The 27,217-nt window shown below is 37.4% G+C and overlaps 1 protein-coding gene and 1 long non-coding RNA gene across 2 annotated transcripts in view; one reads left to right on the top strand and one right to left on the bottom strand.

The window, feature by feature from the left end:
* LOC135203071 (acyl-protein thioesterase 1-like) overlaps positions 1-5,051 on the top strand; it is a 51,740-nt gene extending 46,689 nt beyond the window's left edge. Inside the window, exon 7 of the mRNA XM_064232678.1 lies at positions 1,835-5,051. Coding sequence (XP_064088748.1) covers positions 1,835-1,885 — 51 coding nt within the window. The 3' untranslated portion in view covers positions 1,886-5,051. The remainder of the gene's footprint in view (positions 1-1,834) is intronic.
* The window catches only part of LOC135203072 (uncharacterized), a 49,254-nt gene extending 27,078 nt beyond the window's left edge, over positions 1-22,176 (bottom strand). The window contains exons 1-2 of the long non-coding RNA XR_010311855.1: positions 21,955-22,176; positions 5,713-5,870 (exon numbers count right to left, since the gene is read on the bottom strand). This is a non-coding gene — a long non-coding RNA (uncharacterized LOC135203072). The remainder of the gene's footprint in view (positions 1-5,712; positions 5,871-21,954) is intronic.
* Between the last annotated feature and the right edge of the window lie 5,041 nt (positions 22,177-27,217).

A 27,217-nucleotide genomic window follows, 5' to 3' on the forward strand; every position in this document is an offset into this window, starting at 1 on the left:
GGCATACGGGAGACATTTTGACTCGATGTTTAATACATCCAATCGGCGTAAGAGGGTTAATATGCTCCTATTCCTTATGCTTCCTCAGGCTAGGAGTCAAATATACTCCTTAAAGATGCTAGAGTATCTTGACAATTTTATTTTATTTATTTATTTATTTTTTTTTTTTTTGCTCTCTCAAATGCTGAATTGGTATTTAGTGCTATCTGTTAACACATATGAGCTGTGTCACCTACTGTAACACAACAAGCCTGGAATGGTGCTCCAATCTCTGGATTCTAACGAACATAACATACATTTTGTGCCGTTTCATTATAGTGGCATGTCCTGCAAGTTTCCAGCTGCTACAATGGATAAAACAAAGGCCCCTATCAAGGGCTGACACGTCTTAATTTGGACTAGCAGAATTGGTGAAAACCTACAATAGAAATAGTACAAGGAAACTAAGAATTACAATGCATAAAATAATATAGTTGTAGAAATCAAAATGTCTAATTAGACAGGGTAGCAGTGGTAATGTTTGGTGGTATAACTGTTGATATGTCCAACCAAATCCAGATATATTTTACAACTAGCATAATATTTAGCATAATATTTTTAATGGAATAAAAAATGGTGGTTATCTCAATAATATCATTTCAACATGTGCAAACCAGATCCTTCCCTCTACAGGTACAGATTTAATTACCTTTATACCATGAACATGGTTCTAAAGACAGTGATGTTAGGACATTGGTGTTAGTTGTTGTGGACACTACAAGAATGAAGAGAGCTCTTATGTCTGATCAGTTTAAGCCATTTAATTTGTAGTACATACAAAGTTGCCGACACTTGACTTAAGGCATTCCTTCTTATTCAGAAGCTTCTGTATTAAATTCTTTTAGTACACAAAGCTCCCAAAAGATGATCATTGAATTCAAGGAATCTAAAGGATTGTCAGGTTATGTATAACCACGACAGCAAGCTGCTCCTTTGCTGAAATGGAAGGAAACGAGTCAGTCATAACCCCTTCATCCTTCAGTTATTCTGGTTATCCTACTTTAACTATCAATATGGTAAATGAGTGTTGCATCCTTGGATTAAATTAGAGTATTTATCATGTTAAAATCAACGATGTTTAAACAAGCTACTTAAAGCACTGATTTTAGGTGCTGGACAAGCTAAAATTAAAATAGTTTATAATACAAGGACCATGTTCATTCACTTTTTTTTTACAAAAAAAAAAAAAAAAAAAAAAAAAAAAAAAAAAAAAAAGTTTCTTGATGCAGTCATGTTCAGCCTTTGTTTACCAGATGACTCAGCAGCTTCCTCATTTACAATTTGATGTTTCCAGTGTACTCCATGAATTTTACAAAGTTCTGAAGACAGCTGCTGTGCTTTTGATCCAAGCAACCGGAGAGTTTCTCAGGATTAGGATTTTATTTTGAGCACTGAAGATAAAAGTAAAATCTAAGGACATTTGGAGTTTCATATATTTCACCTAGGTGAACTAGAGCTACTTTAGAAGTCCACCATGTACTGTATAATTGTGGCAAGATGGGGCAGAAAGATGTTGATCTTCATTGTAATGAAGTATTATTGGCTTATGATACCTAAGTTAACAAAAGGGACTTGTGATAAAAAATGTGCATGTGATAAAAAATGTGCATATTGTGTTTGTTGTACTTCTATTTCTATGTATGTACATTCTATTTCTATTTCTATGTACATTAAGTATGTACTTCTATTTCTAGATTTCTTTTACAAAAATTTTCCAGAGAGCCTTGCTATTTTTACCGATTATGCAGTATTAGTTTTTCTCAATGTTACATATGCATTTTTTCTCCATTTTTAGGAAATGGCTGACATCAAGAAATTTATTGACAAGTGTCTACCTCCTGTATAGAAGCATCTATGGACGTCACCAGATATCACAACATTAAATTTCTGTTAAAGTGAAGCAAGACTATCGGTGATTTTGGAAAAAGAGAAAATAGTTTCTCTGTACAAAATATCTTGGTTGCTAGAATCCTTTTAGAATTTTGTCATGTTTAGGCAAAGGTGTTACCAGGTATCTGAAAAATATAGTATAATATCAGTAAAAGTTACAACACACAAATCATTCCAATACATGATTATTGTTTATTGTACAACAAGTTTTATTTTGATGTAATATCTGGGGGTGTTGGTGACTGAAAGACATGCTTCAACTTATGCAATTTTTATTCTGAAGTTCTATAATCTTGTCTGGGACAAGATTTGGTTAAATAAATTCTCAATCATGATCATGATTACGGTAATAATGTTAGTAGAAATATAGGAGGTGATTCTCCTTACCATATACAGTATATATGAATATATGTTTGCTTTCTTATTTATATATGGTATAATCCCCACCCCCTTAATCTTGCTATCATTTGAGGGTAGTAGGCAATTGCAAGTGCTATATTTTGACACTATCTGGAGGTCATAGTGTGCAGGCAGTTGAGGCCCTCTCCCCAAAATTTATGAAAGGCAGACTATAGCTTGGATTATATGCATCTTTACACACATACTATTGATAGTATATCTGCTGTTGAGAGATTTTTGCTTCTTGGCATGAAAAGATATAGTGTAAAATAGGCATCTTGAAGAATACATGGTAGTAAGTAACATTAAAAGATGTACAAATGTCAGCTCTTTTGTTTATATAATAAATGTACCTGCCTTTTATTTTATTTTTTTGCTGAGTTGTTTGATATCCAAAATTACAAATATACAGTATACCGTTCAAATTCAAAATACTATGCTTTAGTATAATTCTGATTACTTATAAACTACTTAAGATATCATTAAAGCATTTTTAGTTTATAGAGGAAAAAATGAGAGGGTGTTACTGAAAATTAAACATTTTCATTTACAGCGTTATTTAATCACAAGGAAACCCAGTGCAACATGTATAAAAATTTAATAATTTTTAAGAATGCCTTGTAGAATAAGATCGGTTGGGTGATGGTTCTATGCTGTAGCAATAAGAACAAGGTGTTCTTCAGTACACTAATATATAAGTACAATTTTGTCACAGACTACATAATCTGGACTTACGGAAACCATGCAGTGAAACCTAAGATTTTGCATATTTGAATGCTTATTGAAAATTTTAAACATCAGAGATTGTTTCAAATGCACTTTGCATTTAAAATTTTCTGGTGTAATGATTAGCACTGTGGTATCTGGCTTAACAAGTGCCGTTAATTGTTTTAAGTGTGAAATAAAATGTTTCTTTTATGTTCGCCATGAAGAGTTGTCAGTCTTGTGTGTGACATGTTATCTATTTTAGGTGCCAAAGATACTATACACATGAAGCAATTTTGGAAGTACACCACTATCTTGCATGTTACTGGGAAGGTGTATATTTTGTTAAAACTTCTCATAAGGTTGTTCCCAGCTACTCTAGACTGTCAGTGATATGCCATTTGGCTGTAGTTTTGTCTCTCCTTTACTTACACTACTGTATCACTATCCAAGCAGTATTGTTTCCTCCCAAGATCTTTTGGCAGTCTCGTCACATTGGGAAGCAGTTTTCTTGGCAAGTCTTTAATAAATTATACAGTTTTAAACAGTGTTCATTTTATTGTGTATTACTGGAGAAGTATTTAGGGAAGTACATTTGTCATTCTTTACCAGTCCCCATTACTCCGTGTTTCATTACTCGGTGTTTTACTTGGATAGTGGTGCCCCATGATCCTTAGTTTTGTCACAAAGTAAGTACTTGTTGCATAGAAAGCCTTTCATCAAGGATTTAGTAAACACTGTAATCAAGTACTATTGTTTAACAGGTCCCTTATGTTAGTCACCCCAGGAGAGTAATAAAGGTTTGTAACCTGAAAGAAGAACGCATTAGGATGTAAACCCAAACCAGTAGCTGTAGGTCTGTTTAGAGTAAAAGGGCCTATTTGTGCTCTAGTGGGATTACCATGCCATTTTTCATTTCAGTGTATAATGCCCAGTCATCACTATGTGCTATTTTGGACTTTGTATTTCCTTTTCTAGCTCTTAATTTCCTTTTCTATTCCCAGATCTTAAGTGTTGGTGTGTCCTGATAGTTTTGTTTACTGTGATACTTCAGCATTTATTTAATTACTGGAATGTTGGATATCCTATTATGCAGAAGTTTTCATATGCAAAATGGTTTAGGTTCAGCTGTATGTAGAAATGGTATCACTTGCATTCTTACATATACATATTCAAGTTACAGTCCTTACTAACTGTTGAATTATACCTTTCAAGGAACCTTCAAGTACAGCATTTGTCTTCTGTCTCTAAAACCTTTTTCAATGCTGTTTCTCAAGTATTATTGAGCACGTGTGTTCCACATTCTTGTAGGACAACTGGACAATCTCTACACACAGACATAAAAGTCTTGCAGTTCACAAAAATGTAATCACCTTCTCGTGTATTGTTAAATTTACTTCGTGTGTTGGATGTGTTCAGTTCTCTATTCATTACACCTTTTAATGCAGTGTTAATTTAGTTGTCAGTCTTAATGACTTAGTTCTAACATTTTCATTGGCATCATACCAAATGCGATGTCTGGTACAAGTCATAATATACAAAATTATAGAAGTAATTTCTAAATGGATATTTTTAATATATAAAGCCAGTGCGTAATCTTTTATGCAGGACAGTGTATTATTACCTAAGATAAATCCTGAAGTCCCTTAGGAGTAGCCTTGACCTGTAGTTTTCCTTGTTAACAGGTTGTAGACACTGGTTCACATCAGATGTATAATCCTAATCTGGTGTGTATTCAAGTTTTGAATATACCTTCATTGGTTCCATTTACAGTCAGTAGGCAAAGTGTTGTTCAGCTAGTAGTATAGCATTATTCTACTTTCACTGTTATGCATTTTGCATTGAATGATACATAGGGTTACAGGAGCTGAATTCATATTTTTCATTGGTTAGCAATAACACATGTTTATTTCCATAAGAAAAGCATTCAGCTCTACACACTTGCAGTTATGTAATTATTTTTTCCTTATGTACGAGGTTGTAAGTTGTAAGATAACTTTCATAAAGGAATGTAAGAACCTGTTTTTTTCTTTGCTTCAAAACTGGATCAGAGGATACTGCCATTATTTTGCAAAGTCAGTTAAAGTAACAATGTATTGTTTGCACACCCTTCTTGTTGAACTAAATGGAACAGTGTAGTCTAACAAAATGAATTACATATATGATTGCAAGACAGGCTATATAGAAAATGAAGCGGTGGGTTTCATCATTATTATTATTATTGTTGTTAAAAAATAGTTCAACACAGGGCTGGCCTGATTGTTCATGACAGATATTTTATATGTCTCAAATTACAAAAACCCTAGATTTCAATACTGGCTGGATAAAGTGAAAAGATTGGCGAGTGTTCTTTAAAGGATTTGTTTTCAATACTATGTGGAGTTTGTGAATAATGGATAATTATATGAAACAGTTACAGTAAATACTATTCTGAAATCTCTGAATTATGATACTTGAGTTATGAAGCAAATCTAAAAGGAACAAGCATCACCAGTTCCTACATCTAAATCTAATTCTTCATTATCTCATAACTTAGCCCCTAGTAGTTTTAATAAGTACTAGCTAGGCTTCACACCATTTTCCCTACTCAATTACCTTCTCTACTAACGCAACTACATATATAGTAAATATGGATTGAATTACTCGTAATACAAAAGAAACTTTGGATGGCTGGCATACCTGCTAAAGTGTTGTGGTAAGCAAACACAAGGAGGTATATGTCAAACCTTTGCTTCAGGGCCGATTCAAATCTTGACCACGTGATGATCTTAAAAGCAGTAATTATTGTCGAATGTCGACCACCAATGGATGAATAAAAGTTCCTCAAATCATACCTCCTGAGAATCAAAGCATAAGTTAACATTCATACAGATTTAGAGCCATGTGATAAAAAAAAATATATGTACGATGTATAAAATCAAGAGGTCCATTTCACCACCTTTGTTGGTATTGAAAATTGGCAAAGTCTCTTGTATAGAACGCTATTAAACAGTAAAGTCACTCGACTCCAAAATTACTTTAGAGCAAAAGAAAATGAATTTGCAGAAAAACCACAAAACTAATATCAGAAGTGATTACTGTAAATGTCAATTTTAGTTGAAACGACACCGTCGACACCCTAATAGTTTACAAGAAGCATTAAAAGATATTAAACTATAGTACGCATGTAGTTGCATTTTTCCTAAATAATGCAAAAAACATCTGCTTATAGGTGGGAAACTCATTCCTTAGATGGGGTCATCACTGTTGGCCAACCGGCAGTTAAAAACTAGTAAAGAAATGACAGAAATGTCTCAATATGTAACAAAAATGAGTAAGCTAAGTTGAATAATGTGACTCCCATAACCTTTTAATGGGGATGCCAAAGTGGTAGGGACTTTCGTGTAGGTACCTAGAACATCACTTAAATAAATGATTGGAAAAGTGAGTGGTGCTCCACAGGTGTTGCAGAAGTTATGAGAAAACTGTAGCTAGTTAACATGATTGCTGGATTCAGAACAGCACTGTTCATCCTTTTTTGTAAAAGGAGCAGAGGGACTCTTAAATCTTGCCTGCTGAAGCACTTTGCAGCATCCCTTAGCTGCAACCCATTTCATTCCTTTTACTATGCCTCCATTCATATTTTCTAACTTCCATCATACTTTCCACCCTCTTTTAACTCCCATAGGGGGTTAGTGCTGTCAGTGCACCTGATGTGGTGCACTGTAGGTAATACATACTTGGGTTTTTTGCCCGTGCCTTTGGCCCATAGCTGCAACCCCTTTCATATTCTCTCTCTCTCCTATCTTACCTTCCACCCTCCTAACAATTGATTCTTAGTGGAACTGCAGCGTTTCCCTCCTGTTACACCTTTCAAACCTTTTACATATTGTCAATTCCCTTTTCAGCTCTAAATACCCTTATGGGTCCCAGTGCTTGGCCTTTGGCCTAACCTCTATATTCAGTTCAATCAAAACCCTCTACTAACAATGGTTTCATAGTGCAATTGTGAGATTTTCCTCCCATTAAAGCTTTAAAACCTTTCACTTTCAATTTCTCTTTCTGAGCTGAATGACCTCACTGGTCCTAGCACTGGACTTTAGCCTAAATTTTACATTCCATTCCAGTTTAAGACTAGTTGTTCAATTGATTAGCAACCTACATATGTAAGCTGGTCCTGCATAATCAGCAGCCTGCTGCCCCAAAGACAGTAAGAAGGAAAAATGGACAGAAGCCATGCAATCTATCGTTTAACCCAAACCTTATGCTCAAGACCACCTCTGGAGAGAAGTTTCTCTGTCCAAAATAAGCTGGGTGTTTAAACAACCTGCCGAGCAGCCACCACTAGACCCAGAGAAAAAGCTTGTAACCTATGAGTTATGTCTGACAAGAGTGAGTTCCTTGTGGTCTGACTTTCCAGACAGCAGCCCTTATTGTTTATGTTACCAAGGAATTACAGCAAAATGCCAGAAAATATTCCACACCCCTGACTTAAATAATTGTTTACTTGTTGAAAGCATTGTAAGCTCAAATTGATATGTCAAAAAACCGGGAAGAGGAGTGATATTCTCAAGCACCTACCACTTGTTTGCTGTTAATGACTTTAGAGGTAGGGTCCTACTTTGGTAGTGTAAACAGTTCACACCAGGCACAGAAGCCTCTCATCTGGACAACCAGTAAGGTCCCAGAGAAAGGAAATAGTTCTTGCATGTCTCATCAGACTGTCAATTCTGGATTTTCTACCACAAACCCTGGAATTAATGAGCACAAGATTAATTTCAACCCTCCAAGTACCACATGAAAAGGCTGGGATACTCACCAATTAGCCTCATCAAGGAACAACAGTCCCAGCAAGGTCTGAGCCTTGTCTCAAGGGCCAGTGCAGAGCCCAAATTCAGTAACTCCATGGAAGCTAAAGCCCCAGTAGGGTAAGATTGATCAAACTGATCAGAGCTGCTCAGAAAGCCTGATTCAACAAAGGTAGATATGAAGAGGTTCAAAGCCTGCTGAATGAAAGCTCCAATTGGAGAGAAAATCCTCTGCATCAACAATCATGGTCCACTTAACCTGGGTGAGAGTTATGCCACAAGGAATCTCGAGAGAACACTAAGAGCAGCAGAATGGGGAAATCACTTTGTATTGGAAAATGAGCTACACGGGTATCTGCACCTTAGAGTGGACTGAGCTCTCCTACTCTAGGAAGACATGGAAAGGCTTGGAGTGCCTGTACACAATACATGGGAGGGCGAGAAGGTTAAAATTCATACTCAGTTTGGCCAGTTTCACTTGTTTAGTGGTGGTTTCGGCTATTTAACCCCAGTTTGGCCCTTTTCACTTCAAAAGGGGTGGTTTCGGGTTTTTGGCCAGCATACATGTCCGGGCTCCGGAGATCATTCACACACCAGGTACTGGGTAACATGGGCTCTAACAAAACACTGCTGGGGAGCAATTCTCATATTAGAGAAGTACGGATCGACCAGGGTACCAAATTAGTTGCAAGATCCATGACAGCTCTACCTATAGTGAACATCCTACCGTCACCACCCACTCAAAACAACAGGATATCTTGTTTGTTCTTAGAGGAATCTTCTCCCTACTGGTGGAAGTTACAAGAGAAGATGAGAATGAGCTCAACTACATGGGAGGAGGAGGAGGAAGGAAATTACCCATGTTTCATCTCAATGCCCCCCAGATTGAATTTTAATCCTCTCTATGGAAAGATGGCTGCTACTGAAAGCTCAATAATGTTGAACTCCTAGTAGTTGCACCCGTGGGCCGACAATTCCGCGCAGGACATTTCAGCGCCGACAATTCAACACATGACGATTCAGCACATGACGATTTGGTACTAGGACTATTCAGCGCAAAGACAATTTGGCGAAATATCTGGCGAAATGAAGCTAAAGCATGGAAAATTAAGAAGTCAGTGATCAAATTAGTTTTTATTCGTAAATAATTTTTTAAATTCAAAAAATGACTCATAAGAAAGGGCACTTAATTAAGGACAATTTTGAATTTAGCCCCAGATATGACGCCTGATACTATGCATTGTGATTTTGAAAAGGCTTTTCAAAATGGATTTTCAAATGTGTTTGAGGAGGGCACGCAAATAAATGGTTACTTTTTTCATCTGGCTCAGTGCATATGGTGGAAAATACTGGCTTTAAATCTTAGTTATATGAGCGAAGAGCATATTCGGAAACATTGAAAGATGATAGCCTTAGCTTTTGTGCCAGCTGATTATATTTGCGAGGTATTTGAATGTTTGCAAGGTGTTTACGAATTATTTTGAGGATACGTGGATTGGTCGTCCCTTCCTACGCCGTTGGAGAGATGATATTTTTAAACCTGAGTTATGGGCTACTTTTGATCGGGTGCAGGGAGACCTACCAAAGACCAAATAACTCGTTAGAAGGGTGGCACCGAAGTCTTCAGTTAACATTGGGTTATAACCACCCAACCTTTTATAAGTTTGTGGAGTTTTTGAAATTGCAGCAAGACAACGCAGAGAAAAGGGTACTGAGAATCAGAGCTGGACACAACGATTCCAGTAAGCGCCTTAGCAGCGTGGTTAGTATGGTATTAGCGTCCCACCTAGGTGGTCGCGGGTTCGATTCCCGGCCATTCCATTGAGGAGTGAGAGATGTGTATTTCTGGTGTTAGAAGTTCACTCTCGACGTGGTTCGGAAGTCACGTAAAGCCGTTGGTCCCATTGCTGAATAACCACAGGTTCCAAGCAACGTAAAAGCATCATACAACGATTCCAGGAAAAAAGCAAAATATCAGAGAACAGCTAAGGGAATAAAAACGCCAGTTAGTAAATATGGGAATCGAGCAAATTGGAATACTTACAAAATGTAAGCTACCTCATGAATTGCAGATATAAATTAGTATGAATATTTTTGTACGGGAATATTTTATACTATGTCATTTCAATAAATATTTTTGTCTACTTTTAAAAATTCAATATGCTACATATAAAAAATTAATCTGATGACAGTTGTCTTCGTTTTCCATGCTTTTTTTTTTTTTTTTTTTTATTTCGCAAAATGTTTTTGTGCTGAATAGTCCTTGTTCTGAATCGTCATGTGCAGAATTGTCTCCAAGCTGAATTGTCTCTAAGCAGAATTGTCCTCCGCGGAATTGTCGGTGCTCCATTGCAGCCACTGCAGACGGTAGCAGTTTGCATAGTAAGAGTTTGTGTAATGATCCCCAATCTCCCAAGCATAACCCATCTTGGCCTAGGGAAAAGTGTATACCTGGAGGAAGTGGTAGGATACCTTCTATCTCCTCTGCCGAAACCTTCCTAAGACAGGAACAAATTTGCCCCCCCCCCCCCCAAAACCAACTACGTATATGGTAACCAACAGTGATCACTAAGATGAAGGAAATGCAGGTCCACCACAATCACTAATGCCCCTCAAGCCTCCATTACTGACTACTTTTCCATGCTTAAATGAAGAAAAAAAAAAAAAAAAAAAAAACTCAAATACACAAATTAAATTCCAACACGGCTGTCAGGAGGAGACTATCAAGGTGTTCTCACTTGATGGCAGCTAAAGAACAGTGCTAGGTGACAAAGGTATTCCCCAAATAAGCCCACTTAATCATGATTAACTTAATCATGATAGTTTACATTTCCATGTGAACAAATTTTAGTTAAGCACGCATCAAAAGGGTTATTTTATCAAGATAAGCGATGTGGCGGGATCACAAGCTAGAAAAAAAACAAGTGCAAAATCCCCCCCCCCCCCCCCCCCCCACCCCCCCCCCCCCCCCCCACCTTAACCTAAACGATCCACCTGCCAAAATCCACCCTCAATCACACTTTTTTCATTACACAACACATACAGCAGGACAATTGACCTACACCTATACAAAAACAAAACAAAAACAACACAAAACACACGTACTTACCAACATTCCAGTTACTCCGGGGCTATCCTGTGCTGTCCGCTGGTCAAGGACACAACAACAACAACCAAGAACAACCACAAAACAACTCAAAAACACAACAACAACCAAAGAACACAACCACCAAACAACACAGCAACCAACCAAGAAACACATCCTCACATATCACAACAAAAGACCACTGCACAAACACAAAAATCACAACAGCACAGGCACAACAACTCTAATCAAACAACACTAACCTAACAATCACAATAACAAACAAAAACACACAAAACTCAACGAACTCCCAATTCCTTCAAAGACCGCTGCTGTCACTAATTAACCTCACCAGTTCTTACTAAAGACTGACTCAAAAACACTCACTCAAAACACAGACCTCCAACAGCAAACAGCCCAGAACCTACCAACAACCAATTCAGTCATTAACTATCCATACAGCAATTACACCCCCCCTCTCTCTCTCTCACAAACACACACACAGACGTTGTCAAATGGAACTTCATAACTCCTCCATATTTCCTCCCCTGTTACATTTGACAACGTCTCCTTTCACTCACAACACCCATACTAAATAGCCTTCCGCAACACCTACGGATGCTCAGATGCAGGTCCCCTGGATCTTGTTTGAGGGCCCTCATACACACTCTCAGTTACACCGCCATCAACTTCTCCCAGATCACTTCCAGTCAGACTACCATCATTATCTCCCTCACTACCATCCCCCAAATCCCATTCACTATCTCATCTGCCCCCTCTAACTCTTGTCCGAACATCTCTCGTAACTCTGCCTCCAAATCACTTACCTCATTTACACTCTTGCCAAACTCCCGAAGAGACTCATTCATACTGCCAACTACATCCTCACTACCTGATTCCCTTCCCGGTGAAACTTCGCTAAACCCTGACAATTCAAACCCACACACGCTATACGTATCATTCCCACCCTCAAGGTCATCTGTATTACACTGTGTAGCTTTATCCACCATTTTTACCCTAACACTAACCCCTCTATCATACAGTTCACGTTTCTCTCTTCCATTCCCTTTCCTTACCTTCTTCCGCTTTCTTCCTTACTCAACCAACACTAACTGCCGATCTTCCAGACCCATTTGCTCACTGACACTCGGCTCACACTTATTCACCCTCAACCACTCACTCATCGCATTCTCCCGAACATACTGTCGCATACTAGAGGACCCACCCAACTGAATCCCCTTTTCACTTAGTTTCCCGAATTCCCAACCTGACTCATCCTCTTTCGCCTACACACACTCGCCACGTGACCTTCCATTCCACATTCAACACATTTTGCACGCTGTTCTTTACACATCCTAGCATAATGGCCATTCGTCCCACAGTTGCCGCAAACTATGTTCATGCGGGTACCCCCGACATCCACTAGCTATATGCCCTACCTGTCCACACCTATAACATTTAATATCCCTATCTTTCTTACACTCACTCACCAAATGCCCTGTTTGCCCACACCCAAAGCACGCTCCTAACGCCCAACGACATTCATTCTTCCAGTGTCCTGGCTTACCACATCTATAACACTGATCTCGCTCACAACTAACTGACCCTACTCGTCCAACACTCGCACTCCTATCTCTTTTTGGGCTAACTACACTCATGTTACTTGCTCTAACACTCCTATCTACCACTCGCTCTGCCATTCGCCTCGGCCCTTCCAAAACTGCCTCCCTATAGCTTCTAAACTCTGGTACAACCTCAGCTACTTCAGTCCTAACACTAGCACTTCTACTCTCTTTCATAGTAGCCATCTTGCTTGGTGAGACGTACCCGTGTGAAGTCAGATTAATCAACAGATATCACAAGTTTAACATACGACTAGAATTTGAGAAATATCTAGAAGTGTTCGTGAACTATCGGTGATAAGATTAGTGTGAAAATAGTAGGATAAAGCGTCTTCTAAGTTAGTTTATCAAGTGTAATACTATAAATCAGAACAAGATGGCAGTAAGTTCCAACTGCGGGAAGAGGTGGCGTAATTTGGCGTGTTTAGCAGATTCGCAATACGATGAGGTAGCAGGAAGGGAACTGGCATTTCTCATCTATGAAATCAGCAACAGTCCTAACCAAAAAGATACAAAAGCATTCATAGATATATTAGAAGGATATAATCCTTCAAACTGGAACAAATCTAATGAAAACATCTTGAAAATAATTGAAGAAGTTCCAAATAAAATCCAAGTGGTCAAGAGACTCATAAAGAAAATATACATAAACCAACATATTCCGACAAAGAAAATGAATAAGGTGAATCTTGTGAATATCCTAATTGATGCATTAGGAAAAAGAATGCCAAAAGCATGCAAACTGTGTAAGGTTTGGTATAGCATAGTCAATCCACAAAACCTAATCAGAAAATGTGCTGCATGCAACATTCCGACCCATCCACAGTGTGCTGAGGTAATACAAGATTTGAGAAAAGATACAAGAATTTTTTGTTCAACATGTCTATCATGGATAGACAATGTTATTAAATCAAGATTGAATGTACAAATAGTTGAGGATGAAGAGAAGAGGAAGAAGAAGAAGAAAAAGAAGAAGAGGAAAACGGAAGAGAAGTAAACAAAAATGAAATGACAGAAAAATAAGGAAAACAAAGAACAAGATAAAAAGTATGGATGCAGAGATACTCATTGATACTACATATGAGGCAATAAAGCAGCATACCTACGAAGAAATAAATTACGATATGACAACAGAAAAGCAATTCCCGAAGAGGCTCTACCCAGATCTACACAATGACGGGAAAGAGGAAAAAATAGACAAGAAAGACAAAATCTGCAACCTTTTGAAAAGAGGGAATTGCAGATTTGGAGAAAGATGTTACTACAAACATCCTAAGATATGTCAAAACTATGAAATATATGGTAAATGTGCATACTTAGATGGATATGGGGATGATTGCAGAGATCTGCATCCAAAATATGTAAAAAACCTAAAAGAAGGAAAAGGATGTAAGTTCGACAAAAAATGCAAATATATGCACCCTGTAGCCATGAATCATAATCAAATAAATAACCAACCAAGTAATAAAATCCAAAATAAGAAAGAAACAAATAAAGAGAGAAATCAAGAATATCAGGTAAAAGAGAAAAGCAAACCACCAATGAGATATGCAGAGGTGTCAGCAAAAAAAATTTCAAAGCATCAGCCTCCGAAATTCTACTCAAGAGATAATAACTGTATTTATTATGCAAGAGGATATTGCAGAAACGGAGAAAATTGCAGATTCAGACACAAAATGAATAATTATGATGAAGGAAGATCAAATATTATGGAAAAGTTGGATTTTTTAATGTCAGAATTTCTGAAATGAAAAAAAGAACAACATACCAGAACAGGAAAGAGACATGGGAAAATCCTTATTACTACCAGTATTAAATGAAGGAGAAAAACACGCAAACCATCATAGTGATGAATGCGCAGGGTTTAGTTACGAGTAACTCAAAAAGAAAAATAGAGTACTTAGAAGAACTAACCCAAAATGAAAAGAAAATAGATATAATGAATATAAGTGAAACCTGGTATTCCCAAGAGACTGGGATGATGATCAAATAAAAGGGTTCCAAACTTATAGATCAGATAGAAAAAATAGGAATCAAGGGGGAACCGCAATATATGGGAAAGACAAAAAACAAGGAAAAATATATGAGAAATATAGTAAACTCAGAATGTGAAACTAATAGCGGTAGAATTTGAATCTGAAAAATTGATGAACATAGTAATATATAGACCTAATACTAAGAGTTTGACTTAATAATTGAAAAATTGGATGATATATGTAGAAATCACAAGGACTGGACTATTCTCCTATCTTGGTGACTTCAACTTTCCTTTCGTAGAATGGAAAAGACAACGAATAGGAGATTGTGGTTGTACTTATACATATAAAAAGAGAGTAATAGTAGTGCAGAAGATAAGAGGCAATTTGAAAAGCTATTAGATATGCTACTAGAATACAACATTCACAAATAAATCACCTGCCAACAAGAAAGGAAAATTACTTAGACCTAGTATTGTGAACGAGATGAATTATGTTAAAGAAATAATAGTTTATAATGCGAGTATTTCAGACCATAATGTCATAGAATTAACAGTTCATTCCAAAGCAAGTGAAAATAGAGATAAGCAAGAAATGAAAAAGTGGGAAGGATATGGAAAATACAACTTCTACAGTAAAAATATAAAATGGTCAGAATTAATGAAGAATTAAACAAAGATTGGGATAAACATTTTCGTAAGTGATGACATAAGGGTAAATACGGAGATATTATATAAAATATTGGAGAAAATAGTGGAAAAATATATACCGAAGAAGAAAAGTAAACATCATTCATGCATACCAAGAGACAGAAGGATCTTGTTCCAGAAAATCAGAAAGTGGAAAAAAGGTCTTGCAAAAGAAAAAAATGCATGGAAAGTTATAGAACTAAAAAGTAAGATAGAAAATGCAGAACAAAAGATTATACAATCAAAAGAAAATGAAAAACGGGGACTTGGAAGAAAAAACCCTATTAAATATCAAGCAAAACCCCAAACTATTATACTCATATGCGAAGAAGATGAATAAAAGAAGAATAGAAAATAGGCCCTCTGAGAATTGAAGGGAGATTAACGAATGAAAAAAAAAGGAAATTTGCAACATACTGGCAGAACGATATAAGAGAGAATTCACCCCTAGAATAGATAATGAAGATAATGATATAGAAGTAAGGGAAGAAAATAGTGAATATTTAGCTGACATAGAAATTAATGAAGCTGATATTGTGCAGGCAATTAATGAAATTAAAAATGGAGCTGCTGCAGGGCCGGATGGAGTCCCTGCTATTTTGTTAAGAAAGTAGTTCATTCTATCGCAAAGCCACTTGCAATATTATTAAGACAAAGTGTAGATACAGGCAAGATTTATGATGAGCACAAATTAGCATATATCACCCCTACTTTCAAAAGTGTCAAGACTAGAGGCAAGTAATTATAGGCCTGTGAGTCAAACATCACATATTATGAAAGTGTATGAAAGGGTAATGAAGAAAAATATTATGAAACATTTAATAAAAAATAATTTGTTTAATATAGGACAACACGGTTTCGTACCCGGAAAAAGTACACAAACCCAACTGTTAGTCCACCGTGAGAACATATTCAAAAATATGAAAAGCGGAAATGAAACAGATGTGGTTTATCTAGACTTTGCAAAAGCTTTTGACAAAGTAGACCATAATATATTAGCAAAGAAAATTAGAAAACACAATATCGTAGATAAAGTAGGAAGATGGTTAAAAGAATTTTTACACAACAGAAAACAGATAGTTATTGCAAACGATGAGAAATCGGATGAAACCAAGGTAATATCCGTGTGCCACAAGGTACGGTGCTAGCTGCAATATTGTTTGTTATTATGATTGAAGACATAGACAGTAATGTTAAGGATTCGGTAGTGAGTAGTTTCGCTGATGACACAAGAATAAGTAGAGAAATTACTTGTGATGAAGATAGGAACGCTCTACAAAGAGACCTTAACAAAGTATATGATTGGGCAGAGGTAAATAGGATGGTATTTAACTCTGATAAATTTGAATCAATAAATTATGGAGACAGAGAAGGAAAGCTATATGCATATAGGGGACCTAATAATGAGGCAATCACAAATAAGGAAGCAGTTAAAGACCTTGGTGTGATGATGAATAGGAACATGTTATGCAATGATCAAATAGCAATTCTGTTGGCAAAATGTAAAGCAAAAATGGGAATGTTGTTACGGCACTTCAAAACAAGAAAAGCTGAACACATGATTATGCTTTATAAAACATATGTTCGTAGTCCACTTGAATATTGCAATATGATATGGTACCCACACTATCAAAAGGATATTGCACAAATAGAGAGTGTACAAAGGTCCTTTACAGCTAGAATAGAAGAAGTTAAGGACCTAGACTACTGGGAAAGACTACAATCCTTAAAATTTATATAGTCTAGAAAGGAGAAGAGAACGCTACATGATAATTCAGGCATGGAAACAGATAGAAGGAATAACAGAAAATATCATGGAACTAAAAATATCAGAAAGAGCAAGCAGAGGTAGATTAATAGTGCCCAAAACTATACCAGGAAAAATAAGGAAAGCACACAGGACATTAATCCACTACGCACCAGCATCGATAATGCAGCGTCTATTCAATGCGTTGCCAGCTCATCTGAGGAATATATCAGGAGTGAGCGTAGATGTGTTTAAGAATAAGCTCGACAAATATCTAAACTGCATCCCAGACCATCCAAGATTGGAAGATGCAAAATATACCGGAAGATGTACTAGCAACTCTCTGGTAGACATTAGAGGCGCCTCACACTGAGGGACCTGGGGCAACCCGAACGAACTGTAAGGTCTATCTAACTCGTAATCCTCTACTATTTCTAAAATGTCGTTCCACGTTAACCTTTCATTCGTCCATCGCATTTTCTCCTTACGTTTCAGATTCATAAACTCATATACACTCTCTGGTACAGTCGCCAACAACTTTCGCACTAACTCCTTACACTCATTTATCCCTTCGTCCCCAAACTTTTTCCTAGCTAATGTTTCTAACCTACGGACATACATCGACAACGACTCACCAACATTCATTCTTCCCTTCTCAAAATCTTGCTTCCTCCTATATCTAACGCTACTCTTTATCCTCTTTGCCTGTTCTACAATCCTAGCTTTTACACTCTCATACGGCACATTCCCTACACTCATAATTACCCTATACATATCCAACAAAAATCCCGTCAAAAAGTTACCTAACTCTCGTGCCCAGACCCTCTTGTTATACATACTTTGCCTCACAATACCTCTCATATTCCTCAAAAAAGTCCCTTATGTCCCTACTACCATATTCCTCGTATTGTGCACATCGGGGTACCTCTCTCATATACACAGCCTTTCGTACTTCCCGCTCACTCTCACTTCCGCTACTTTCATTCTGACCCCTCTTTCCCTCTTCTGAATACAGCGAATCCACTTCCATACTCGCGTCCATACCCCTGACTACGCTCTTCTTACCCTTCTTCTTTCTACCTACCTGTTTCCACTCACCGCTATCCAAATCACTCTCAGCCCTTTCCCCAATGTATTCTGTCCTAATCTCATCCTGTCCATCACCCTTACTAACCTTCTTTCCCTTAGTCTTCTTCTTGTCCTCAGGTTTATCCTTATCCTGCGTCTTCCCCTTCTTTCCCTTACCTATCACAACCGAATCCCCTTCTTCACTCGTACCAACGTCATTCCACTCGCTCTTTTGCTTCCTTTACCACTCCTGGCCCGTCACAAGACCCAGTAGGCCTACCTCCTACAGCTCCCTCTCCCACGAATCCCTTCATCATTTCCTGCATCATCTCTTGCACTGCATTCATCATTACCCCGAATTTTTCGTCCATTTTCTCAACCATTCTCTCTTCCGCTCCTTTCACCTCTTCTTTCATTTCCACTTTCGCACTCCTTAGCATTCCTCTCATTTCCTCTAACTCGCTCTTCAGTTCCTCACACTCTACCCTTAACCTCTCATTCTCCAATTCCAACCTTCCCTTAGCTTCCCTCGCCAACCGTAACTCCTCCTTCAGCCTCTCCATCTCCTTCAACCCTTCCATCCTCACTTTCTCTACCAATCACACAACTCACTACCCAATTGCCCTGCAGCTGCCACACCAACAGTCCCTGTTCGGGCGCCAAAAAATAATGTGGCGGGATCACAAGCTAGAAAAAAAACAAGTGCAGAATCCCCCCCCCCCCAATTAACCTAAACGATCCACCCTCAATCACACTTTCTTCATTACACAACAAATACAGCAGGACAATTGACCTACACCTATACAAAAACCAAACAAAAACAAAAACAACACAAAACACACGCACTAACCAACATTCCAGTTACTCCGGGGCTATCCTGTGCTGTCCGCTGGTCAAGGACACAACAACAACACCAACAACAACAACCAACAACAACCACAAAACAACTCAAAAATACAACAACCAAAGAACACAATCACCAAACAACACAGCAACCAACCAAGAAACACAACCTCACATATCACAACAAAACACAACAAAAGACCACTGCACAACAACAACCAAAGAACACAACCACCAAACAACTCAGCAACCAACCAAGAAACACAACCTCACATATCACAACAAAACACAACAAAGACCACTGCACAAACACAAAAATCACAACAGCACAGGCACAACAACTCTGATCAAACAACACTAACCTAACAATCACAATAACAAACAAAAACACACAAAACTCAACGAACTCCCAATTCCTTCAAAGACCGCTGCTGTCACTAATTAACCTCACCAGTTCTTACTAAAGACTGACTCAAAAACACTCACTCAAAACACAGACCTCCAACAGCAAACAGCCCAGAACCTACCAACAACCAATTCAGTCATTAACTATCCATACAGCAATTACACCCTCTCTCTCTCTCTCACACACACACACACACACAGACGTTGTCAAATGGAACTTCATAACTCCTCCATAGCGATGCCTTAACAGAAAAATAAACAAACCTTGGGACAACCCTACATAGTATTTGAAAACTTTAATATTACATTTGCATACTTTCCTTGTGGTTACTATTCATGATAATACGTGTAAAGTTGACTTGTTTTCCTTACTGATTTTCCTTTTGTCCTTTATTCAAGTGCAGGAATTTTTCATTATCATTTTGGTATCGGCTCATTATATTAGAGATTCCTTTTTTTTTAAGTCTGCAATAACATACAGTTTATGCTTTAAACGAAATACTACGTACGAAAATCTACAGTAAATTTGTGATTATATAGATTAATATATCTTGGTTCTTTATTTGGATCTTAATCTATCTCGGTTCTTTATTTGGATCTATGTTAACAAAACTAGGGTTACCAAGTGGATTTGTGTCCCAATGCATTGTGGTCAAGATGGCTAGTATACCTTAAATATGTATTTATACTTTCAACTGGAAATGTGAGCAAGTGAAAAATGCAGACATGATAGGTTCTTTTGCTCACAGTTCCACTAATCAAGAGATTTTGGAATTAGGGCTCAGTTCTTACTCAAGGCTCCTTTAGTGTTGCCACCAACAATGATTTTCTAAAGAAGGGAATTCATACAAAAATAGAAAAAAAAATGTAAATTTAATTATTCTCAAAAGTGGTGTTGACCAGCTTCATCAGGTACAGTAGGTTATTTCAGCCTTACTGAAAAATGTTATCAGAAATTTTATTTTAGCACATTCTAAATAATTATGACATTCATTGCTGAATTATATTAGAAGTTTTTGAAGTTCCGGACCCCTTATATCCTACAGTTATGGGGTGGACCACAATGGGAAATGGGAGTTTTCTGGCGGCGAAACCACAAAACGAGTGAAATGCAGGGATGTATTCTAACATGACCACAATACCTCTGCAAGTTATGATTCTGATTACAATAGGTTTTACAGATATGATATGATATTTTGGCTGCTGAGCCAATCACTGAGGCACTTTTAACCACTCAGTGCTAAAGGCTGTGAAAAGAGGGAGTTGGAGTGCTTTGACAGTGAGATAAAGTGATTCATTATATTACAAAAGATGATGAAGCACAAAGATCTACAGGTGAAACTGGGAGAAAACCAGAGTTGCACTAGTAGTATGTAATAAATCGAGCGGCTGGAGAGCAAGACTGAAGAAAGGAAGGTTATTGTCGGGGGGAGCGGTTGGTTAGGTCTGGTTAAGTTGTTAGGTTAGGAGGGGACCCAGAGGAGTAAAGGCCCCAGGCAAAGTAAAGACCTGAGATCCAAGGTTAAGTTTGGTTAGAATACACTTTTATATTTCACAAGTTTGTTGTTTTTGGAGAAGCTGCATTCTGCTATGCATGACGTAATCTTGGAAAATGGGTGGGGGGGGGGGGCGAGCTTTAGATAGACTACGTTAAGGGATGGTTAAATTAGAATGCATCCCAGTTGAAGTATCACCGATATGCTTTTAAGTATGGCACAACCTACAAAAATAGGGCTACCATGAAACTCTCTTGTAGTTTTACCTACTTAAAAACTCCACTCTACACTCGGGTATGTCATAGTCATCAAAATGAACATCAAAATCACTAAAAAAACAGACACTGGGTAAAGGGTAAAACATAGGAAAATATTTTCACCGCCAGGATTCGATTACTATCTTTTAAAGTGGAACTTACCCAACATCCTCAGGGTAAATGACCGAGCGGTGACATAACGCTCACCTCTCTCGGAACGCGGGCACTTCTCGAAAAAGCGCTTGAATTATGCCATTATTTCCTAATTTAGGAGAAAACACTTACTACTTCGAGAGGAGCGTAGAGGTCTCGGTGTGGGTGGCGCCCGGATGGGCCACAACTCTTAACTGATGGTCGGCAAGGAATTCAAATACCTACTACTTTATGGGGAAGGTGGCCGCTATGTCACTTACCATCTTGAAGACTAATCTCAATTGACTGATGATTGCCGTCCTAACAGAAACCATTTATAGGTACCTATAACTAGTAGTCACCTAATACTAGGCTAGTTCCCTATGTTAACACAAAAAGAAAAAATCTCTAAAAACTAAGAGTGTAGCAATAGGCATTGATCGATCACTCTTGATAAATTTTATTATTCGTAAATTCATAGGCCAAACTGTACGGTCCACGATTTTTTTTTTATTTTATTGTACTTCCTACTAGGTAAACTAGGCTATTACTGATCACTGTCTAACATAGCTAATTTACCTTCACTAATCACTAGCTTATTTCCTCCTCTTATTTTTTTTTCTTTTCACCAATGGGCATTCCATAGTTCATTCCCTGCAAAACTTGCTTTGCCAATTAATGACATTACAGATTTGACCCATAGCCTTGGCATACCTATGTCAGTCTGCGCACTCCATAGCGAGACACCATAGGTACCTACATACGGTTTACCTTATGGGCTAACCATGACAAATTTTCAATAAACTTTACTCACCTTTTTTTGGAAGTCGAAGGGCACAGACAACAGAAACTCGAAAGAATAGCCACTTAGGCCTTTAAGGTCTACAGCAATCTTGCCTGTATCCGAAAATTATAAATGAAAAATACGAACAGGCAACTCGATGTTATTATTGTCGTTCCCAAATTCACGGGTTCGTGGAACCAAGACCACCGTCTGCCGACTGAATAAGTCACAAATGAAAACTTTATCATAGAATAGAAATCTGTTTAATATCCATCGGCAAACATATTATATCCATATGTGGACTTTAATTCAGCTGAAATTCTTTCTCTTGAAATTTTGTATAGAAGGAACAGGTTACTGAATCAAATTTGTTTGCCAATTTAGATGGATATGGGCTGGTTTTATGCACATTATTCATTTGCATACAGCTAACTTCTGCTTTGGTGTATATTTAACCTTTTGCTCTTTAAGCAACTTCTTGAAATATTATAATAATAATCATCAATTAATATGTCAACTCTGCTGAAAACGAGCACTTCATCTTAGGTGGCTGGGTACCTACATCTTTAGGTCAAACAGACCACTCATTGCACCCAATAATGGTGGCAACAATTGATAAAATGATCGACAATTTTGTCGACAAAGACTAACTGAATTGGAAAGAGCTTGATGGAAGGTCAGATAACCTGGAGTTCATCATCAAGAAACTGACCACATTACAAATCAACAGGCAACTTCAATAATAAATAAATAATAACTGTAAATGATTTAAGTCGGCAATACTTTAATTGAATGATACAACTTGCCGAACATCTTGAAAAAAAAAGAGGTAAAGAACACACGTGCATGTGAAATAATTTTATTAGAAGGAAATGATAATTGTAAAATTAACTAAAGATAGCTATGAATAATACTGTGTATTTATTCTTTTTCTCTTTAAAAGGAAGGATTTGCGACACACGGACAATATTATTATGATTCTCACCTTTCCCTGCTGTATAACTTATATATCCCAACCAGTCTCTTACAGAGCAACCACGACATAATTGAGGTGCTGTTACACACACGATCCCCCTCCCCCACCGCCCCCCTTTCCAACCAACAGCGCACTAGACTGGACCTAACTGAGCGCCACAACATCTATTTGAACATGACAGTGAATAACGACACTATACGCTCAGTATTACAACGACAGTACTTCTAGTTGTCTACGCATTAAACATCTATACCTGCGGCGCATAGTACTATTTCATTTGCATGAACAGCCGGAACCATTTCGCTCACTCGTAAACGAGATTCTGTACCGTAAGTTCTCTCCATGTCCATTTTCTTTAACTTATTTCCTTTTACTGGCTTAACGGCTCATTTAGCCTTCGTCCTTTTAGTCCATATCCGTGTCTTGGAGGCTGACTGGCCATTAAATACACACTTTGCACTACAATACAATTATCCCAGACACTTGGGAGTGATGCTGAGTAGTAGGTTTTTACAAGAGTATTGATCTGACGTTTCCTGACAGGCCTTTTAGTAGGTCTAGTTGACGGTGTCGTAACCTATTGTCCCAGAGAAATGCAAACAAAACAATATATATATATTTTCTGAATATGATTACAGTTAATTTTAACTTAATTTAGCTGGCAGGAATTTATATATACATTCATACATAGATACATACGCGTATAAATAAAAAATGATATATATTGTCTGGCTTTAACAGTGCAGTCCAAACCCATATTCTGAATTTCCTAGCTACACACACAGGAGATTCCCACTGCATGGATTTGACTGATCACATAAGCATGCCGATTTCTTAATACGGAAAATACAAAATAATTAATTTCATCCTGGTAATTGACGAATAGTGTCATCGACATGAATTCTACACCGCCAGCTATGTATACCTTGATCTAGATTTAACTAAGTATGTGAACGAACAGGCAGGACGGATCCAGGAACAGGTTATGTGTATGTATATATTATAATTTCTGAGGGTTGGGTTGAGGCCGGGACGCACAGATCTCGGCTTATGGGTCTATGATCGTGATTGATAGGTCTAATGATCTTGGGTGACGTTGATAAGAGGAAGGAGCGGGCGAGTGCACAGTCGTGGATGGAAGGCTGGGTTGTGGTTCTCAAGGACTTTTATTATGCTTTTTGGAGAATAGAATACGCCACACTCACTGCGAGATAGCAGAAGGTTAACGTCAAGTCATGGCGCATATATAGCGACCGACGCTTACACTATAGACTTTATTCGACTCGAAATTAGAAAATATCACAATGGTTATTCTTGAATTGAACGTCTCCTTATTGTTTAACTTCATAATCCAACAAAGCCTTTGGAAATAAAGCATTGTTTCGTAAATGCTTTCCTCACCGATGCTAAAATAAGCCGATTACGTTCCTCACTACCTCATAAAGTCTGTTGGTATACTAATATAACTAAATTATAGCAAACTGCAGATTATACAGGTATTTTAAGGCTCTTTTTCATCTATATACATTTGTCTAAGCACTTATAGCTTACAAAGTCGACGCTGTCCTCGGTTCCTAAAGTACTGTATTGTAAATATCGAGGACTAAGTTCGCCAAGGACAACGTTTCCACAGCATGAAAGCGTGTGTAAAAATACCCTACACTAGACTGAACAATGTCAATGTTTTTCCTTACGTCCGACCTATCACAAAGAAAGTCTTACAATATGTTAGGAAAGGTTCCCCGTCACTCAGACATAGCGCTAGTTTTATTCTTTTATAATTATACATACGAGAAGTTTTCCGAACAACCACTGAAAGGAAATGACGCAGACATTGGTAATGGCTATGATCGTGTTATGAAGAGATGACACTAAAGATGACGATGGCGACAATGATATACTACATTCAATCGGATATGTACAGTGTGTTATTAAAACGTCTGGAAACCGTCATTTCACAGGGGTAACGATACGCCTAAATATATATATATATGTATTGGAATTGTAAAATATGCACTCTTGATGATCCAATACATGATGACTTTCGTAGATATATAAATAGTACAGTTACTCCACTACAAAACTGGGTTATGTCTGAGGTACTGGTTCTCTTATCTATATATGTCTAGTGATTATTATCATGCAATGATAAAATGGCGAGAGATGTGATATGGGCAGATAATGAACAAATCTTTCACTTAACTTAACAGGTTTCTGAAATTAAAAACTAAGACTAAAAAAACAGTTGAAAGTATCTAAGACTCAACGGAAGGGTAACCAAAGGCGGGTTGCAAGTGCTGGCCAAACTGAGAAACACTACAGTTTTCACGACGGCGTTCCTTTCCGAAGGTTTAGGTTGGTAGCACTTCTGACCAGTTTTCATTCTCTGATTTTCTTCGCATTAACTACACAAAAGTGACTCGAGTACCGTCATTTGAAGAGGGCAAAGAACAGATATTGGGGAACGCGCAAGGGTCAGGTTCCTACATGATCAGATAACGAATAAAATAACTTGCGAGCTCCTGGAAGGACGAACTGCCGTCTCGACCCTGCCAACCGTCAAGCACAAAATTCTTTTGACTCTTCGTGAAGGAACGGAACAACGAAGTAATGTTTCTGAACCAAGGATAAACTAACTTGGAATGTGGGTCCTACTCGGCTAATAATAATAATAATAATAAAAAATAAATAAATAAATAAATGGGGCGATGATCTAGTACTCAAAGAGATGAGTTAATGAATGACTCAACCCAATGACACGATGTGTCGCATTTATGTAATGAGAGGTCGTTATTTTTGTGAGGTATCTGAATTCTGCCAAGCCACATGAAAACCATGGATAATAAATTGTCTTTTAAGACGTAAAGTCAAACTGAATTTTGGGGTAAATCCCAGGGCTTGGGAGCAAAGCTTCCACTGGGAAGGGTATAGGACACTATACAGGTTCGGTCGAGTTGCTTTGAGTAATGTTAGGTTAGTTTAGGTTAGGTGATTAATGATGTGGGAAGTTGTGTGGTTATTTTTTTTGACTGATAATTAACTGTTACACGCTGTTACAAGCACAAGATAACCTGTCCTCATGCATGAAATTTACTGGTAACATAACAGACCCCACTAACCTGACAATAAAGAAACAAAATTCTTATCTTACACTTCACAGCGTACCATGACAGAAAATAATTACGACTTAAAATTTCATTCAGTTAAGAAGCAAACACAACAATGAATAATGTGGGATTTGTGCCCTGTGCATTAATACACACTTCGTGCACTCTATGGTTTATCTTATCTATCTATATCAGTCAGCGTTACTTTGTATGTTATAACAAAACTCCCCTTTGGGAAACTGAATAGTTCATAAGTGAAACATTCTCAGATGATATTTCCTTTCAATAATGTATGGTTACAATGCATGGTTATTAATTCATAAATAAAATAAGAAGCTACAGCAAGATAAAATAAACCTTTACATTTCTTGGCTTCTTTCTCCCTATCTTCACATGCACACACTATATATATATTATATATATATATATATATATATATATATATATATATATATATATATATAACTGAAATCCTTGTTAGGATTTGCTAAGTCAACAATGACAATAGTTATTACATTACAATATAAATAACCAACTGTAAGAAAATTAATAGCAGAACAAAACCATAAACTAATGAAATAATGAAATAAAAAAAATTAATCCAAGAATTCCCTTCCGACCTCCTCTGATTGTACGCACTGACCTTCTTCTTTAACGCCCACAAAGGAGGTCTCATGTTTTTGGTTAACTTAATTCCTCTGTAACACGATTAGGCAAAAAAAGTGAAGCCTGGATTCAGACGAAAATTTGACCAAAGTTGGGACTTGTGAATGGCAACAGGTGATTAAATTTTGGGAGAGATAGGAATGTAACTTTTTGGAAGAAGGGATGCTTTGTAGAGGGCAGTGGATAGCTCAGCCTTGGCGGAGGTTTCAGTCTAAGGAACTACCAGTGAAATAATGGAAATACTGAGGAAGGTAAGAGAATTCCAAAGAGTGTGGGTGTGGATGGGGTATGATGGATTGAACAGACAGATAACTCTCGAGTTGCTGAAGGCTACAATGATAACAATGTGTAATGGTGCCAAAATGAAAATGAAAATTCTGCTTCAAGAGATGAAACTATTACTAAATAAATACGGATCAGTTTGATAATGTTAAATATCTCCATACCATTATATTAATACTATTACTGATGAGAGTTAGATATATATATATATATATATATATATATATATCTATATATATATCATATATATATATAGTATATA

This window comes from Macrobrachium nipponense, chromosome 33, assembly GCF_015104395.2.
Source record: "Macrobrachium nipponense isolate FS-2020 chromosome 33, ASM1510439v2, whole genome shotgun sequence".
In the NCBI taxonomy this organism is placed as follows: domain Eukaryota; kingdom Metazoa; phylum Arthropoda; class Malacostraca; order Decapoda; family Palaemonidae; genus Macrobrachium; species Macrobrachium nipponense.